General features: G+C 38.9%; 1 protein-coding gene across 11 annotated transcripts in view; it reads right to left on the bottom strand.

Annotated features, from left to right (window-relative positions):
- syne1b (spectrin repeat containing, nuclear envelope 1b) overlaps window positions 1-20,146 on the bottom strand; it is a 131,873-nt gene extending 111,727 nt beyond the window's left edge. For 10 of the 11 annotated variants that reach the window (XM_077563016.1, XM_077563057.1, XM_077563093.1 and 7 more), the window contains exons 1-5: window positions 11,361-11,710; window positions 8,725-8,786; window positions 3,763-3,858; window positions 2,079-2,162; window positions 788-880 (exon numbers count right to left, since the gene is read on the bottom strand). In XM_077563016.1, the coding sequence (XP_077419142.1) occupies window positions 788-880; window positions 2,079-2,162; window positions 3,763-3,858; window positions 8,725-8,786; window positions 11,361-11,436 (411 nt within the window). In that variant the 5' untranslated portion in view covers window positions 11,437-11,710. Of the gene's footprint in view, window positions 1-787; window positions 881-2,078; window positions 2,163-3,762; window positions 3,859-8,724; window positions 8,787-11,360; window positions 11,711-19,184; window positions 19,392-20,099 lie in introns of those variants that run through there. The other variant, XM_077563023.1, reaches the window with a different exon arrangement.
- Between the last annotated feature and the right edge of the window lie 601 nt (window positions 20,147-20,747).

Here is a 20,747-nt window from a genome sequence, read left to right as displayed (position 1 = left end):
TTTTTCAATTTTAACCCTTTTTTTTTTAACTAGCTCAGAGTTGCTAATTTATCAAAAATATATATATAAAACATACGAACGAACACGATATGAAATAGATTAACAAAAAAAAACACAATTTTACCATCTGATGGTTTGCTGAGAAGATGGTTTTGTTTGGATTGATTTCCAGCTCAGCAAAATTTGTTGCCAGCCATCTTGTCACCACCGCTCTGGCTCATGTAAGTGCAATATTCATCCACTAGATGGCCCCATGCAGGGGTCAGAAGTGGCACTATGGCCTTTTGAAGTTAAATTTGTAAAATAAAAATAAAAAGGTCTTTGTTATATGAGTAGCAGAATTTATAGGGGCCAAATTTGACCCCGTGGGTTCTCCAGGGTTTTAATCATGTTATTACTTTAGCTAATGCTAAATGCTATCTTGGTTCAACAGCGCTAAACAAGTGAATGCGCTCACAATTATCCAACCTTTTTTGCTAGCTCCCGCCAGCTATTGTAAGCTGGCTGTGCTGCCAGAAAAGCTCAACTTGCGTTGGGTCTGATCAGCGACCGCAGCATTAGGCTAGTAGGACTACATTTCCCATGATTCTTAGACACGCAAGCAGGAAGTAATTCTAGTTCCGGTATGATGAAAACAGGCTTGTCAGCGTTACATGCAGATGAGGATGAGAACGCAAACGTGTATGTTGAAATTGTAAGGAATTTAACAGTTAAATTCGTTTTTGATTAGTGTATGAATTGCTATGACAACTGTGTGATTACGGGGTGAAATGGCGGTTCACGGTACCTGGAAATAGAGGATAACGGTCCATATCAATCCGAGGACGATGGATGGCCGTCCATCTGCGATGTCCGTAGCGTGAATGTTGACAAGTTTGATCTGAAACAAAAGCCGGGCATCAATTATTCACATTGAGAAGACTTTCTGGATAGAATTTGCTGGGGGACTTTAACACGGTTCCAAATCATATCTCAAGCTTCAAAGATGTGCAAGCCAAAAAAAAGTCACGGCACGACAGAACAATCGATGGGTAACCAGCACAAGCTAGCAGCTCACATTTATACAGGCTATTCTTGTTAGGATATGCTAACTCACTTAGCTTTGCTAAACCTCCATTTACATATCCAACAGTTTGTGGTTGTAAACTTTGGACACTAAGAACATTTCCATTCGTCCCCAGAATTTTAGGCCTGTCACACTCATTGACTGTTTGTTGCCTTGTCCAATGCTAGCTTGTCAAGACGCTTACAAATTGTTCCTTTTCACGAAGGTAAAACAGGTCTAAGCACAGCAAAAATGAATCGAGGCCATATTAAAGAGGACATATTACGTAAAAGAGACTTCTTATTGGTGTGTATACAAATAATTGGGCCTGATGAAAGTGTTTCAGCTAACTCTGCAACTTCGTCCAACCTCGCCGCCAACCTACATTGTCACGTCACAATGCGGGAAAAATTCTGAACTGCTCACTCAAAGCACATTTACAGAAATACACAACTCAAGATTGACTTGGTTGTTTAATTTCTCCCTTGAGGGACCCAGCTATTAGTTACAAACATTTAAAAAAAAAAAATCTTATTTTTCATGATATGTCCCCTTTGAAGAAGGAAAAGCAGAGCAAATGTGGATCGGAAAACATTTGATCATTTGGCTGAAAGAGAAGCACTTTGGAAAGAAGAGCTGAATGGCAAATTGGTTGGTGAATGTCATGCCGTCGTGCATGGCTTGAAAAGAAAGCAAACAGTTGGCAAGTGCTTTTGCCGGCGCGACTGACCGGCGTTCCTTGATACCGACACTGCGAGCACACGTGATGGGAGAAAGAGCAGAACAAAATGTAAGTGTCTGTCCTCGGGGGGGGGGGGGGGGAGTGGAAAGTGGAACACGGCACACTGCGAAGCCATAAAGGATTCCAAGATGGAGATTACGTAACTCAGAGTTGCTCTCCTCTTTGAGTGACTCCCACATCTGCACTCAAGGCACCTTGCAGATGCTGACGAATAGCGTCACACTATTCCTGGGCCTGCTTTTATGTGGCACGAGAAGCTGTTTATCGATGATCGGAGCGCCAAATGCTTACCTTTCTGCCCTCCAGGAATTTGAGCGCAGTGCCGATGTTGGAAACCCAGTGGATCCTCTTGAGTTGACGGCCTTGCTCGGAGGGCTAGAGAAGTCCAGACGGGACATAGTAAGGCAGCGGGTCTCAAACTTTTTACATTAAGTTCCATCTCAAAAAAGAAAAACAAGACATGTATTCCAAAAAGTATATTTACAACATTATGCACAGTTTGACAGGGATGTGATTTGACCAAAGTGAAATTATCTGAAAAGTTAGCCGGGGGTCTGGGGGCCGCTGGCACCTAGCTAGGTCCAGGGCAGTGGCCTGGTGGGGGGACATGGGGGGCGAAGCCCCCCGGAGCTCATGGGTTTTCCGTGTTTTTAAGTACTTTCAATGCACTCACATGACAAAGAAATAGACAAAACAACAGCATAAATTTTCAATGTATATTGAACTATCCCATATAAAATGGCAGTTTTAGTCAACTCAAAATCAGTCACATTCAAAAACATTGGACTGCCTTTGCTTTTAAAAACTATCACTGAGAATATCATCATATCTAACTAATGTGATTACTAAGTTAACACATAAATAATGTTGAAGAGTTCAAATTTCATTAACAAATAATTGTATCATGACCAAATGAAAAGTAACTCATATTAGAGCATACCACAAATGTCTTTGTTATAGCAGAAGATGTTATCTGTCGGAGTCATGTGCATACACAATGAACTAAAAAAATAAAATAAATAAATAAATAAAAGTTTGTTTTTTTTTGGGGGGGGGGGGAGATAAAAAAAACGGAATTCCGCGAATTAGCGAAAAAATCACATCCCTGAGTTTGAACATTCACACTGTGCTTAAACAGAGGAAAATGATTTAATTTAAATGTATTGCACATATTAATTTCAAAAACATAAAAAATTGTTGTTGTTTTTTTAAATCTTAAAGATTACCGGTAATCTCAAGTGTATTGAACTCTTAATTTAAATACAGCTTTTGCTTCGGCCTTCACTCTTTCAGTTTTATATTTATGTATGGAATATGTACGGAAATCACCATTACAAAATCCAAAAGCATTGGGCAACATTTTACTTTGAATAAAAAATAAAATAAAATCATCAAAACTAATGTACTTTTTATCATTAAAAATTATAGACCCCTTAAAATTTATTTATTCAACTGTGATGCATTCAATAGTGGAGGGTCCTTAAAATAATAAAATATGAATTTAATGAATCAGAGACTTTGCTATTAATTATTTTCCTTTTTATTTCCGTTTTTTTCTACATTTCTGCATAATAACATTTAAGTTCTTGATTTTTATTCCTTTTGTTTATTTGTTTTTTGCTCACGACTTACAGAAATACATGTAGTCGCTGCTATGTGAAAAACATGTATGTCCATTTTTGTCTTTTTATTTTATTTCATTTTTTTTATGTTTTTGGGATGAAACTGAATGCAGACATCCCCAAAACGGCAAAATCTAAAAAATGACAACAGAAAAAGTTTTTCACATAGAAGCGAAGATATGCTAAAAAGCTTGTACCCATTAACTGTACAGTATTTAAAAGTTGAATAATGGGGGGAAAAAAATGTATTTCTTATGGAGAAACAAAATTGAGAACTAACTCTGAGCCAGGTCTTAGCTTTATTTATATAAAAAAAAAAAAAAAATCCAAAACAATGCCGAAGCACTACTTACAAGTCTTTGACCCGACAATACTTCCAACAGAGCCAAGAGCTTCACCCCATCTTTAATGTCCTCGAAAAGATCGTTGACTTCTAGCGGTGGTTTATGCTGCAAGACAAGACAACAAGATCAGAGACGGGAATGTCCTCCATGCCAGACAAATGTTTGCAGCCCCCCCCCCCCTCTGCTGCCACCGCAACCCGATTGAATTGGACGGGTGGGATGCGTGTGAAAGGACATTGGTATGCTAAACCGTCGCTAGTGGCAAACAGGCTTGTTAGCAACCAGCGCCCCAGGCAGGCCTCCCCGTGGCTGGAAAGATGGTGTGGGACTCGTTCCCTCGCCGATGGCTTGGCGCCCGGTCCCGAGGCCAACGCTGAGTTCCTCTAAGCAACCGCACGCTGTCTCCAGATTTCACATTCGCAGAGACGCACAGGCAGCTGAGCACCGCCGGTCTCGCAGATGAGAATTTATTCAGTGGCGCTAAGCTTTAATGAATGAAAATGCTGTTTGCATGGCGGCGGCGTTCAGCAGACATCTCACCACTCGCTTGGCGGGCTATGTAGGGCAAAGAGTGTGAAGAGGCTGCCGTCTGCCAGCAAGTTTGTACGTGAATGGCCTCAGGGTGGCACATCCACAATTAGCATTAGCATTTCATCCATTTTCTATAGCACATCCACAATTAGCATTAGCATTTCATCCATTTTCTATAGCACATCCACAATTAGCATTAGCATTTCATCCATTTTCTATAGCACATCCACAATTAGCATTAGCATTTCATCCATTTTCTATAGCACATCCACAATTAGCATTAGCATTTCATCCATTTTCTATAGCACATCCACAATTAGCATTAGCATTTCATCCATTTTCTATAGCACATCCACAATTAGCATTAGCATTTCATCCATTTTCTATAGCACATCCACAATTAGCATTAGCATTTCATCCATTTTCTATAGCACATCCACAATTAGCATTAGCATTTCATCCATTTTCTATAGCACATCCACAATTAGCATTAGCATTTCATCCATTTTCTATAGCACATCCACAATTAGCGTTAGCATTCCATCCATTTTCTATAGCTCTTATCCTCTGTAGGGACGCTGGTGCGATGGAGCCGAGTCCATCTGACCTCGGCCCAGAGAGACGGACGGGGACACACCCTGAACGGGTTGCCAGCTGATCGCTTTTCTGGACAACATGACTAAAATGATATCCGTATATTTTTGTGCTCTTTCATAACAACTTAAGATGGCACACAATGTTAGCGGCGGAGTGCTATACTGTAGTGTAATGGTTCTATAAAATCAGATTAGCTGATTTTTTTTTTTTTTTATAATTCAAAAAGTTTGAAGCCAATTTCGACAAGTGAAATGCAGACCAAACGACCCCTGAGGATGACGCAGTCTAAACATTAGGACCCAAACAATATCGATTTTTTTTTAAGCCGATGTCAATACTGAGTTTCGGCTGGAAAAAAAAACCTGATGACCAATTAATTGGACAATTAATTCAATTAATTAATTGACCATTAATCACATTTTGATTAATTTGAATAGATTTTTGTTATTCGTGGACCGGTGGGTGTTTGTTGTAAAAAAAAAAAAATTTTAAAAATAAATTTTTAAATTCCTATTTTGGTCCCCAGAATGTGATGTGTGTCGCAATGCATTCAATGAATTAAGTTATAAGGACATACTTGTTACCAGTAGTGGGATGTGTATCATATTTAACACATCTTGCACTTATTTATTTATTTAATTTATGTAGTTATTTAACAAACTTGCAACTGCTGACCTAAGCATTGGTTGTAAAAAAAATTATGGTTTGCTTTGCTTTGAATGACAGCTCCATAGAATGACCTTATCAACAAATTTCATTTTATATATTATATATAAGGACGCATGGTTATGGTGTCGATTTACGCGTAATCAATAATGAAACCGTTGTTACTTGTGTACAACTGCTGGAAATGGTTAGAGTACTTTACTAAAAAGTCAATTTGGCCAATCAAACGATTTATTAACTGGTCAGGCCCTACTAACCGTACTATAAAGTGGGTCAATGACTGCAAGAAGCCAAATCCTCGTCAGCTAGCATGCTATTCTCTCTCCCATCCTAAAAAAAAAATCATCAAATGACCACGGGAAGGGCGTCAGAGTGGGAAAAAAAATTGTGGGGCGCCGTGGAAAAGGTGCCAAGTCATCCAAAGTGAGAGGAAACACATACAAAGCAACGAGCGGAAAATGCAGACAGTTGAGGAAATGCCAAATTGATGTTGCTTCCCGCTCTAGCTTTTTCTTTCATTGCAATTCCTACTCACAATTTCTTCTGTCGAAACGATTTACATTTCCAATTTGCGATATCAATATTTTATCACTGAGCTTTTCCGTGATGCAGCACAATTTCGGTACGATTAGCATGCAAGCAGCACATTCCCAGACGCGGCGCATGATTTCGAATGAGCTCTGCCTGCACAGTGTGAAATTCTTCAACTTCAACAAGCTTTGAACAAGCGTAGGCAAGCACAAGCTCGAACCGAGACACTTGTATCTGCTGTTATTTAAAGGTCATACTTGAAGTGAGGCAGCCTGCGCGTACAATAGGCGCTATTTTTGAAGCCAATCGACGACAGCCTGCGGGGGAAATATCCTCGCCCCGTTGTTCTCCATCTGCATCGCTGTGCACGTACCCGCTCGCAACATGCACCCCGCCTCACGTCGGGACACTTTGGTACGGCCGGCATATGCGCATGAGGTTGCTCATCCAAGTTTGTAAAAAAAATAAATAAATAAAACATCCGGTCACGATTCATCCCATCTCACGGGTTGACCTTCACTCCGGAGGGGCGGATCTTCACCCACCAATGTCTGACACGTTTGTCAATATTTTTAACTCTTTGACTGCCAAAAACGTTAAATAACGTTTAGTAAAATCCTATGGAGGAGTGCCAAAGACGTTAAAAGACGTTTTTTTTTTTCAAAACAGAGGTGAAACTAACCATTTTCTATTGTTGAAAGATCAGTCAAAAATGCTTAAATCGGCTGGCACCCACGGCATCCCTTTTCTGAAAACGTCTGGCAGTCAAAGAGTTATGGTAAATGTAAAGTCTGGTTAAATATTTCACTGTCCAAATTGCACCCTTGTAAGTAGGGGTGTCAAAATTAGTGCGTTAATTTTGAGTTCATTTAAAGTTCCTTTAACGCCACACGTTTTTTTTAATGCGCGATAAATGACTTCTTGGAAAGCCTGTATTGGGGGAATTCCAGTTGCAACACATCCATTTCAAAATTTAGCAGTAATAAAATGAATAATAATGCATAGATTTGTGGAGACTGGGGTCAAGTTGTATTTTACAATTTTAAAAACGGGCATAATTTCACAAGTTATGTTAAAGATTAGATAGCGCTTAATATGAAAAGAAAAAATGCGCTGTGTTGTCACCAATGTCGTACAAATGAAATTGTGCCATCTAGTGGCAGAAAAATGACCTCAACACAAATCAATATCACACTCGTTTTTTACAGTACATCTTTTAAATTTTAACTCATTATTATGAATTATGAAATTAATGTATCAATGACTAAACAATGTGGCAATATTTCTATAAGTTTTACTTTTTTTCCCCTGTTTTATGTTAACAAGATTATGAAATTTAAAAATATATATTTTACTGTACTTTTTTTTTCTTCTTTTTTTTCTGGAGAGCTCAGTATTGTTCATTCGGTAATTTTACCGATTTGACATGTCATCATCATTGTTCTCTCTTTTTTTTTTTTGTATGTGGGTGAGAATGTGTATGTGCATGTGCGTGTGTGCGAATTCATTAGTTCACCTAAAACCTATTAAAAAATCCCATACCGTTCACCTAAACCGAACACTTCAGAACCCAGCCAGAGCCGTGAGGCCGTCAGGAAGGACCAAAGAAAAGAAAGGAAAGTGAAATCCAGCACCGACCAGACACCACCCACCGGGCCACCAACCTGTACATTTTAATGTACATTTAGAACAGATCTAAAATTTGCGATCGATCATCGGATAACTATTGAAGTCATGCGATTAATTACGATTTTAAAAAAATTTAATGGCCTGACCCCACTACTTGTAACACAACCTAATGACAGGAAATATTTACAAAACACATTCAGGCCACAATTACAAAACAATCCCATGAAAAAAACAATAAGTACGAGTGTGCCTCCGAGTGCCGCATGACGACGTATTCAAACAAGTGCGCTAACTAGCTTACTGCTTCGTAACCTCCAAATGTCCTATCTATGTCAGTATCGTTGTAAACCGAGGACCCTCAGTAATTTAAACAGTCCGCAACACCTGTAGGTCGGCACTTCACTCGTTAAAAATCGCCGGTTGACACCAAACAGCTACCTCAGAAAAAAGCCATCGTCTACGAGCGGCGTGAACGGAAAAGGGATGCTGTGCGTGCCAGCTGATTTAAGCATTTTGACTGATCTTTCAAGGTCCACAGAACATGTTGTGTTTGGACTATGGAAACACACATACTACCAAATGAAAGATTGGACTCTCATCTTTCATCAGAAAAAAAAAAGTTTGTTTCTACCTTATTGCGTTTTTCAGTAATCAACAATAGAAAATGGTTAGTTTCACCCAAATGCTCTGTTTTGGACCAAAATACGGAGAAATCAAGCTTTTTGTGAAACTATATTATTTCATGCACTCTAGTGAATTTGACACCTTTTTTTTTCCATGAATGATGCCACTAACTACTAACTCGATCTGCTTGATATTTTCAGCACAGCTGGCCAAGGCTTTCCTCCACCCGTCCCCCCCCCCCCCAAAAAAAAAATCATAGTTAACGTCTTTTAACGTTTTTGGCAGCCCTCATTTGGATTTTACTAAACGTTATTAAACGTTTTTGGCAGTCAAAGAGTTAACGAGTAGGAGGCGCAAGAACCAACGTCCAGCTATGATGAGTCCGACTCTTACCTTAGCCAAGTGAGAGTTGATCCATTTGGTGAAGGTTCTCTTCTGCACAGCTTCTTGCTCATCTGCAAAACACCAGACACAAGAAGGAGGCGGCGGCAAAGCCATCTTAATAAACTCTGCCTGAGCAATGCGCTGCCAATTAATCAATGCCAATCACCTTCCACTGCTACGCAATATCACTCATGATTGGTTTGAGTCACTCAAGAAGGAAAATAGGTGAGTGTCTCCTGGTGCTTTCACGACTTCAGCTGATGGTTTTGTCAACTTGGTTTGGCACCTTTTGAGCAAAACGCCAAGCGGACCAAAGTATCACAACAAACCACAGCAGGCTGCTGTCGTCCAAAGAATGGAAACAGGAAGAAGCTTTATGAATAATGAAACAGCTGAGGTGCACTTTAATGTGATCAAATAATCGTCCGTCACACAACGGATTGAAAAGGCGATGCCGTCAGACAGCAACCTCCGCGATAAAACCAACGTTTTCCATAACTTGAGTGTCTGTTTGTTCCAACGGATCGCTTGCTTCTGTCTGCATCAGAGTTTGATCATCAAGTTCAGGCCTGACCAAACAAAACGTATCATAGCTCATATATTTATGAGCTGTAGTTATGTCAACCGTTGTGTTGTTTACGGTCAAACCTGACCCTTTGTGTACTTCTTCTTTCTTTGACAACCAAACCACGCCAGAGTGTGTCTGGAACCATTTTGATCTGAGTTTGAATATTATTTCCACACGTGAACAAATCACGCACAAGAGGGTGACCCAATCTGTTCTCGTCTATTTACTACCTGTGGTTCCGTTGTGTACGGTCAAACCTGTTTGGTCCGCTTATGAGTTTCATTGTCATGTTCAGTTCTGACCAAACAAACCGCACCAGCGAATGTTGTTATCTCGTGAACATTCGTTAAACGTTCGGCAAATGTTTTAATGGTATTTCTTAATGAACGTTTAGCGAACTTGAACAGACCCTGATGAGATATCAACATTCGTAAACACTTGCAAACGTTCAACCTCTCTATGGGATACGGGCTTAAAATTCTTTGTGCTTAGTAAGTCTCTCGGTTTCATCCATTGGCCGAATTACCAAGTGGATCGGAAAACTGTGAGGGCAGACGTGATAACCGCTGGAGCTGTCAAAAGTAATCGACAAGTAATCAATTACCAAATTAACCAACAACTATTATAATAATCGGGTAATCGTTTGGAGCCATTTTTGAATTAAAATTGTCCAAATCCTCTGATTTCAGCATAATAACAGTAATTGTCGACTGATTTCTGTAGTCGTTCGTGAAAGAAGACTGATTATCTTCTGTGTTGAATCAAAATAAGACATTTGCAAACATCTGTTTTTTACTTAGGAAAACAATGGCCGAACCAGTTAATAGTACATCATTCGCCCTTTTTATTAATCACTATCTGAATACAAAGTACTGGTTAACTCATTTGCTCTCAGACACATATAAAAACGTTCTATTTTAGATATTGCTATGGTACCAAAAACACATTTTTTTTTTATGCGTGTTTTTTTTTATGCTCAAGAATACAGAAGGCGTTGATGCAACCGTTGACCTGAAGAGGTCGCTTAAAGCAATTACAGTTATTAGAAAAACGGCCAGCAGGTGGCACCAGAGTATAAGAGATCAACCAGGGCTATGTTGCAAAAAAAAGCTATCTTCCCCAGATTTGTGAAAAATTAGCTGTATTCTAACGGAAACCGATTTTTTCCTGACGAAAGAAGAGACTAATCTTTCTTTTGGTAGGTTCCACGTTTTTATAGCAACAGAACACAATTCTGTGGCCCTTGCAACAATCAGTTAAAATCTAGTAAAACAGCCGGGAGCGAAGGGGGTTGCTTCAGTGAAAATGGCTGGGAGTTAATAAACAGTCATCAGGGGGGGGGATGCTTTTGTAATACACTTTACTGCAAAATTAAAATGATTTTGATTAGTCGATTAATTGATAGATGAATCGATTCGAAAAAATCTTCGATAGTGACAGCACTGCTAACCACTAACACACCGTCCTGCCCCGCTCCTGAACCGGCGCATCTGAAATTCTGCCTTGAGAGATTTGTGTGAACTTAATAGCATCCTACCGAGACAAGGAAGCGTCCTTCAAGAGTCTCGCGTTTGACGTTTCCACAGCATGACGCAGCTTTATAGCCCACTTCTGACTATAGCGCTGACGGACAACCCCCTCCCCCGTCCGTCCAGCCATCCATCCTCACACAACGTAAGGTTAATTAGCTGTCAGGAGGCATTGCAGCAGCAAGCCTGCAGCAGCGCCAACACACGGTGTGTGCATACGCCGGCCTCGAAAAGAGGTCACGCCAGGAGATTAGTGGCAGCCTCCTTTGTGGTTCTATTAATGCCACCACAAGGCCCCTTGTGAATTATGCAGCAGCTTCGTTTTTCTGTGTGTGGGTTTTTTTTTTTTTTTTTTTTTTTTAAACTCCAATCCTACCAACTCTTGATAGACACAATAGTCACGCTCACAAGACGTCACAAAAGCCGAGCGATGCGCACGGGATGCCCGCCGGAGCGTCAACAGATGCGGCGCGCATCCATCCGCCAATTAGAAGGCGCTTTCCTCTAATTGCGTCCCCGCAGAGGAGGAGGAGACCGCCAGGACTTACCCCGCAGATACTGAAAGAATCCCGTGACCAGATTCAAGGAGGTCTTCCCGGCGCAAACGTCCTTGTAGTGAGCCATTCGACAGACCCATGTGTCAAAGGAGGAACATCCACAGTGGGTTGCCCCCGCCCCCTCCCCAAAGCAGGAAGCGGCACGGAAAAGAGCTGGCCGGGATGAATACGAGCCCGCTCCTGTTCTCTTACACGCACACACACACGCACGCACGCACACACTCACGCACTCCGGAACGTCTGATTTACAATCCCATCCTTCCCCGTGGCCGTGGCGTTCCCATCCAGAGGCGCCATGGATGTGGATGCGCACAGCCCCCGCTGCACCGCGGTGTCATCATCACGGCACCGTCAGATGCTGGCCACACATCAGCGGCTCGGCCAATCAGCGGCCAGCAAGCAGGCAGGAGGAGGACGGGGATGGGGGTGATGATGTCACGTGGTTTGGTTCACTGAGAGGCTCGTTTGGCTAATCCTGCGTGACTGATAACTCACACTATCAAAATACGTCAATGCAGACCAAAAAAATCCATTACGTTTTTTGTATTTATTTAAATTTCAATACATGATACATTTTAATAAAAACCCATTTCTAAAACCATTTTTTAAATAAATTGTTCACTGACTTCAACATGTGACTTTTGGGAACTAAAAATGGGAAATTATATAACAGGTTAAATCTTAATTTAGAATTCATATGAATAAAAAGCTATGTAAAACCAATTCATCATTTTAAATATTAAACTATAAAGTAACGTAAAGTAAAGTTGTTTTTTTTTCTAACAATTTTTTTTAAGCTGATATTGACATGAGTACCTATAACTTTAAATACGGCTGGGTATCGGCCCGACACGATACCTGGTATCGGTAGTCACCCATCCCTAGAAAAAACTATACATATACAGTACTCGAAAAATTTTAATACAAAATATTTGCCTAAGCCATTTTTAAATGTTGTAAGAAAACAAGGAAAAAAAACTATTTTTAGCAAGCAGATTCAGATTTTTTTTTAATTAATTTTGTAACATTAGATTTAAAAAAATAGGCTAAAGAAATTATACTCAATATTAATTAAAGATTACTTCATTGATAATCATCATCATGTATAATGTAAAAAATAGAAAATATTTACAGTATCTTGTCATTTAAAAAAAAAAAAACACTTTGTCCAAGGACCATTTGCTCAAGTTAGGAATAATTTTTTATATCTATATACAATACAGGTATAAATATATTTGTTTAATAAAGTATTTAAAAGGTAAACAAAAAACAGTGCTGTCAAAGTTAAAGCGTTAACTGATTAATTAATCACAAAAAAAGATCGCATTAATCATGAATTAACGTAGATTAATCGCACTATTCATTTTGACCATAGATTAGCCTTTAGCGTGATAGCGAACGGCTACGTTTAAGGTTGTGAGCAATAAACATAATTACATGCATTAAAGTAAAGCATTTAAGAAATGTTTGCGTGTCACATTTGAAATATTTGTTCATGTCAAAATATTGGGGCCATTTTGTTTCCATTTTAAATTATGCACGTAATTAACGGATTAGAAAAAGAGGAGCGTGTGCAGTGGATCAAAAAATGTTGAAGACGTCCTCATAACTTTAAATGTCAAAAGAATGAACACATAACCGGTGCTCTTCAAATTTGGCGGGATTATTTTTTTTTTTATAAAAAAGCCTTTTTTATTAAGTGATTAATCGTAATTAATTAAAATTCTATGATGTGATTAATCTGATAAAAAAAATTATCTTTTGACAGCTCTACAAAAAAACACACATTTCAATTTATACTATATTAATAATCAAATTAATTTGTGAATTACATTCATAAAATAAAAAAATCGAAATGGATAAAAAATAACTATTATACTTTTGCTATATTACCTTTATTTAATGCATACTGCAGTATACTGTATATATTTTTTTAGGAATATATTTTTTATTGTGTTACAGAATGAAGTCTCCAGAGTCTTTTTTTTTTTTTAGGTTGTCATTTTAACTAAATAGAACTAATCGCAAAAAGCTCAATGATTAATGAATGTGGTGGCTCGTCTGCCATCTGCTCCCTCTCCGCCATTGTGACAAACAAACGACACCCCCACCCAACAAACCACTGCCGGGATTCGTACTCACTCTGCTTATTCTCTCTTCACTTAATGTCACTCTTGTGTATAAAGTAAATGATAGCATGGGGCGCGGGGGGGGGGGGGGGGGGGGATGAATCCTTTATTCTTTCAAGACCACCCGTGAGCTAAAAAGCTTTTCTGCTAAAAATAGATCAGAGCTGCTGATTCTATTATTGGTGCAATGGACTATTTTAAGTCAAATATGAGAAACAGCGCTAAGTTGCAATTTAAAAAAAATAAATAAAAAATTCACGCCATAGCAAGCTAATAACATGGCTGACATTGAAAGAGGAATAAAATTATTTTGTCCTCTTTGCGTGTTCAAAAACTTGAAGACAGATTTAATGTAAGAAAAAACACCTTTGCAAAAATGATTTAATAAAAAAAGGTCAGAGTTCTCTGGACATTCATTACAGACTCCAATTGCTTCACTTAAACAGGTGGAATTTCAGAGCGTCGAATGTAGCTCTTCCGCGTGTACAATGGCTTCTTATAGTTAAAACCGACCGCCTCTCTTTCATTTGTAGACAAAACATGTTCGAAAACAGATTCTGTTCTCAGGGACTAAATGTGTTTTCGCACAAAACGCTGAGAAGGAACTTTTTTAGACTAAATAGTATGTCCTAGCGTAAGGTCAGATTATACCGAAATCAACACCACTTGCTCTGCATAGGACACAAAACATTTCGACAAGGTTAATACTGAAGAATTAAAATGTTAATAATGTGTAACAATGGTTAATATATGAAATGAAGTATTAAAAATGTTACAATATCTATCAACATCCAGAACGTTTGTTGCTCATCAGTCAACATATTCATCATGCAAGCAAGAACAAACCAAAGTTTGAAAAAAGAAAAAAGAAAAAAAAAAAGCTAACGCTTTAGGATTGTGAAGAATTAACTCTTTGACTGCCAGACGTTTTCAGAAAAGGGATGCCGTGGGTGCCAGCCGATTTTAAGCATTTTGACTGATCTTTCAAGGTCCACAGAAAATGATGTGTTTGGACTATGGAAACACACATGCTACCAAATGAAAGATTGGACTCTCATCTTTCATCAGAAAAAAAAGTTTGTTTCTACCTTATTCCGTTTTTCAGTAATCAACAATAGAAAATGGTTAGTTTCACTGTTTTGAAAAAACGTATTTTAACGTCTTTGGCACTCCTCCATAGGATTTTACTAAACGTTATTTAACGTTTTTGGCAGTCAAAGAGTTAAGAGAATGGTCAAAATGAGACGTGTCACCCTGGCCCAAATTTCTACCTAGGACGTAATAAACAAGCGGAGTTTTCCATCCGGGCAACTTGTGGACATGTCTGAGCCGATTGAATTAATTAAACACAATGGAATATTGACATCTGAGCGGCAATTAAAAGACAGCAAAGTGCTAAAGCCAGACTAATAGAGCACTTCGGGTGATCTCGCTCGCTCGCTCACTCGCTCGCTCACTCACTCAGCTGCTTGTGATCCATTAGGTCCTCTCATGTACAGGGCACCTCCATTTTGCTTGCGAAATGAGCATCCGCTCTCTCTCTCTCTCTCTCTCTCTCTCTCTTCACCGACGTTGACAAAGACAAGAGGTCAAGTTCAGGCGCTCAGTCCAGCACATGTTACTGACACTGGAGTGATGATGTCACGCACGCCACAATATACAGGCCATATATTCATAATGCTTGCCTTAACGGACTGTCACTTACGGTGTTATTCCAAAAATGAAGAATTTAAAAGTTCTCAACAAAAAGGCTTTTTAGAATAATTTTCAAATCTATTCAAAACAAAAAACAAAAGTGTGTAAATATGTGAAAACTGTGACTAACAGTTTATTTTTCCACATTTTGTTGCTACAGCCTTATTCCAAAATTGATTACATTCTTTTAAATTGGGGGCGATTTTTTTTTCTGCAAAAACAAAAACAACTAAATGCGAAATGAAGTGAAGCCTGTGAATACTTATCAGATTCAATGTTATTTTATGTAATTGCAGCATTATTCCAAAAAAAATTAAAGTAATTTCCCCTCAAAATTATATCACCAACAATCATAGGGAGAACAAGTTAAATACTATTTTGAAATGTTTTTACATTTATCAAAGATTTAAAAAAATAAATAAAATAGAAAAAAGAAAGCAAGTGAACCTAGAAGGTACTCACATCGCATTACTTTTTCCACATTTTATAGCCAGACTTCAAAATGTATTAAAATACCCACACCTCAACAGGGCTCCACTTTTTCCACATTTTGTGATATTATATTTATTTACGCAGAAAGTTTTGAGAGATTGTTGTTGCATATTTATTCAAAACAAGAACACTAAATTGGAAAATGTGAAGCAGTGAATGCACTTTTATCAACGAATGTATATTTAGGTCTCAATTATTCCATATTTCACAATATTAGTGTGAAAACAATACATAAATCAATTAACCAGTAATTCTAAAGTCTTGTGAATAGAAAAGCATCGATTGCATTTTGCAATAAGGCTGAGATACCAAAAAAATAGAGTTGAAGACAAAACATTAAATCAAAGTAAACTAATCTAAAGTAAATGACTCTTTGAGGCTGTTTAAGTTATGCAGAGGGAACATAACATGTTTGCAGAGCAACACTGCCATCTAGTGGTATTTTATACCTACGGCAGGCAGGGAAACGTTAAGCCTTGGATGTTCATTGAATGTATTTGTCTTGCTCAGATCCAGTCGAGACGTTACTCCATGTTGGGATCATACCAACACTTTGACTTTGGGATGAGAGGTGAGGCGTACCCTGGACTGGTCGACCCCAGCCAATCACAGGGGACGTATCGACAAAACAAGCATTTACAGGACACTGAATATCAGCATTTGAGAGCTTTGAATCAACTGACTGCGAAGCAGACATGTGAACCACTAGCGCACTGTGCTGCCCCCTGGACAGCGTCAAAGTGAAGTGAACTGGGCGCCGACTGTTCCAAATGAAAGCTAATTTCGCTTACGCTTGCAGAGAATGACAAGCGGGTACGAGAGTGGCAGTTGTGAAACATTTGTGGTTGTGGTGCCAAAGCGCTGCCCCTATTTCTGCTTTGACTGTGTTTCCTGTGCAAACCTCATCTGCATTCAGAAGCACGCTACAGTTGTCACGACATGACTAAAAAAAAAATTTGGTGTTCAATACAGACAAAAAAAAAAGTGCATTGAAATTAAATAAATGGAACATGAGTGGACCAACTGGGCTGATTGTTACAAGGTCACTTTGACAAAATATGATTAGAGTGAAATTCCCCAGTTTAGCAAGTTAGCATGTCAGTTCATGTTATACCCTCGGTGCTAGAGTTTTCAGCTAGACTTAGATTTAATTTCACTTTGCTGCTATGACAAAAAGTAAACGAGTAACTAGAGTGAGGTTCCCCAGCTTGGTAAAATTAGCACATCAGTACATATCAATCGACAAAAATGTGATACTCTTGGAGCGGGAGTTTGCAGGTTCTGAACTGATTGTCATAAAGTCATTTTTAAAAACGAGGTTCCCTAGCTTGGCAAAGTTAGCATCTCATGAAGTACTTATGTATTGAAAATAATTTGACACCCTGGAGCAAAGGTTTGAAGATACTATACTGACTTTCACCAAGTCACTTCAACAAAAGGTGGCTAGAATGAGGTTCCCTAGCTAAAAAAAATGAAAAAAAGTTACCATGTGAATACCTATGCATCATCAAAAATGTGATATCCTTTGAGTTTGAGTTTTCAGTTACTAGACTTAACTGTTTTGACACAAAGTTGAAAGAGCGACTAGAGTGAGGTTCCCTATCTTGACAAGGTTAACATGCCAGTGCCTATGCATAGACAAAAATGGGATAGTCTGACTTGGCGTGCAATTTTCCAGCTACTGGATTGATGGTCACAAGGTTGCTTTTGACAAAACATGACTAGAGTGAGGTTCCCCAGCTTGGTTAAGTTAGCACATCAGTACGTATGCAACCCCAAAAAATGTTATACCCTCGGTGCTAGAGTTTTCAGCTAGACTTAGATTTAATTTCACTTTGCTGCTATGACAAAAAGTAAACGAGTAACTAGAGTGAGGTTCCTCAGCTTGATAAAATTAGCACATCAGTACATATCAATCGACAAAAATGTGATACTCTTGGAGTAGGAGTTTGCAGGTTCTGGACTGATTGTCATGAAGTCATTTTTAAAAACGAGGTTCCATAGCTTGGCAAAGTTAGCATCTCATGAAGTACGTATGCATTGAAAACAATTTGACACCCTGGAGCAAAGGTTTGAAGATACTATACTGACTTTCACCAAGTCACTTCAACAAAAGGTGGCTAGAATGAGGTTCCCTAGCTAAAAAAAATGAAAAAAAGTTACCATGTGAATACCTATGCATCATCAAAAATGTGATATCCTTTGAGTTTGAGTTTTCAGTTACTAGACTTAACTGTTTTGACACAAAGTTGAAAGAGCGACTAGAGTGAGGTTCCCTATCTTGACAAGGTTAACATGCCAGTGCCTATGCATAGACAAAAATGGGATAGTCTGACTTGGAGTGCGATTTTCCAGCTACTGGATTGATGGTCACAAGGTTGCTTTTGACAAAACATGACTAGAGTGAGGTTCCCCAGCTTGGTTAAGTTAGCACATCAGTACGTATGCAACCCCAAAAAATGTTATACCCTCGGTGCTAGAGTTTTCAGCTAGACTTAGATTTAATTTCACTTTGCTGCTATGACAAAAAGTAAACGAGTAACTAGAGTGAGGTTCCTCAGCTTGGTAAAATTAGCACATCAGTACATATCAATCGACAAAAATGTGATACTCTTGGAGCGGGAGTTTTCAGGTTCTGAACTGATTGTCATGAAGTCATTTTTAAAAACGAGGTTCCCTAGCTTGGCAAAGTTAGCATCTCATTAAGTACTTATGTATTGAAAACAATTTGACACCCTGGAGGAAAGGTTTGAAGATAATATACTGACTTTCACCGAGTCACTTTAACAAAAGGTGACTAGAATGAGGTTCCCTAGCTAAAAAAATAAAATAAATAAAGTTAGCATGTGAATACCTATGCATCATCAAAAATTTGATATTCTTTGAGTTGGAGTTTTCAGCGACTAGACTTAACTGTTTTGACACAAAGTTGAAAGAGCGACTAGAGTGAGGTTCCCTATCTTGACAAGGTTAACATGTCAGTGCCTATGCATGGACAAAAATGGGATAGTCTGACTTGGAGTGCGATTTTCCAGCTACTGGATTGATGGTCACAAGGTTGCTTTTCACAAAACATGACTAGAGTGAGGTTCCCCAGCTTGGCAAAGTTAGCGCATCAGTTTTCAGCTACCGGGATGCCTTTCACACACATCAAGTGAAAGGAGTGAGCTTCAGCAATATGACAAAGTTAGCACTTCCATGCCTATCTATGCATCAGGACAACTTTGATACATTGGGAGCACGAGTTTTTCATGACTTGACTGATTGCGGCGAGGTCGCTGCGATGTTACCCTGTTAGCGTCTCGTGTTGTACTGCAGACGTGTGTTTTCATTGTGTGTGTGTGTGTGTGTGTTAGTGCAAGAGAGACTTGAGACTGGCCCACAGCCCAGTCACTGAATCAGCAGCACACTGCTTTGCAGCAGTAGAACAGCACACACACACAAACACAGAAACACACACACACACACACGTAGTTGAAGTCATGAATAAGACACTCACCCTGCAGTTTTTGCATCACACGAGCGATGTCCACGCATCCTGTGACGAGACGCCTCGGACAGGCCATGAAGTCGTCTTTGAGGGTGTGTGAGAATGTGTGTGTGACCGAGTGTGAATGTGTCTTGAGTGTGAGTGTGTGTCGCCTGTGATGCTCCGGTTACGTCATGGGCTCCAACGTCCAATGGCTGTGCTTCCTCCGGTCATGGCCTGCGGCAGTCAAATATCATTTTTATGTTATTATTAATTTCAAAGATGTACATTTAAACAGAATGACTAACAAATAAAATAGTAGACATTTTTTTAAAGATCTAAGACAGTAGATTGCCCAGGTTTCATTTAATTTTCGATAACACCTTTTTATAATGTTTGAAAAAATAAAAACAGCTGGACATTACCATATTGTTTTATTTTCCTTCTTGGTAAACAACATATTTTTAAAACAAAACACTACTATTTTAATCCCATAGTTAACCCCTAGGCGTTATTGTGACCATTTTTTGGCTTTTGGTTGGTTCTGACCAAGCCATTTCAAAATAAAATACTGCCCACGGGTTTTAAATGTCCCTATACTTAGTTGAATCAGTCCTTCTACCTTTAGCACCTCTTGTTTTACTGTACTTGTACTTCATTTTGCCACAATAATAAAGCTGGCAGGTGTGCCAACTGTAACGTACAGTGATGTTTGACCGTGTTAGTGGACCGCAAAATGATTTGTACTGCTGATGAATGAATGAGGAACTAGCTTCAACTAACATTTAACACTTCTCGAGTGATGACGTCGTTGTGGAGAATTTTACGCACATAAACGACGAAACGACCCTTTGACTCGAGTCGACGCTGCGGAAAACATTTGCGTAAAGTTAAGGACGACAAAACGACAAAAAAGGGACACAAAGTTCAAGGTTTTGCTCTTACTGCGTTGTTTCGTCCCGCTCGCTCGCACTTGCACACCGGAAGTGAGAGTATGTTGCCCGGTTGCCATGGTAACGCGGCGAAAGAAGATACGAGAAGTAATTTGTATTGTTTTAGATATATATATATATAAAAAAGTATATTTAGTATTTGTACTGATATTTTTGTTCAAATAAAGATCTTAAAAAGTGACAGTGAATGCAGTTATAGCCATGGAGACAGTGCTTTAAAAAAAAAAAAACATATTTAGACAAAATATAAAAATACAAGAGCCACGTTTGGCTAAAGTAATACAAAATGCAAATGGAACGAACTAATGTAGCACATACATAGGTTATAGTAAAATGAACATACAACAGTTGCTTTCTGCAGATGTAAACCAAAACGTCTAGAACGAAGAAGATAAACTTTCTCGTGTCTTCAGCAACAATGAGGCTCTGCTTTTCTCTTCGATTTTCAGTGCTAAACACAATCGAGTGCCACCATCTAGAGGCCAATTGTGGAGTTGCATTCATAAAAAAAAGTTAATAAAAACAGTTGGACGGTGCCAACTCAATATCCTTAATACAGTACATCTATGTAATTTTCAGCTCTAGACAAGGATAGAACAGAATGTATGGACTAAATAAAGTTCTATTAACTTTATAATCA

This window comes from Vanacampus margaritifer, chromosome 1 (genome assembly GCF_051991255.1).
Source record: "Vanacampus margaritifer isolate UIUO_Vmar chromosome 1, RoL_Vmar_1.0, whole genome shotgun sequence".
NCBI lineage: Eukaryota > Metazoa > Chordata > Actinopteri > Syngnathiformes > Syngnathidae > Vanacampus > Vanacampus margaritifer.
This window is presented reverse-complemented; position numbering and strand designations above follow the sequence as displayed.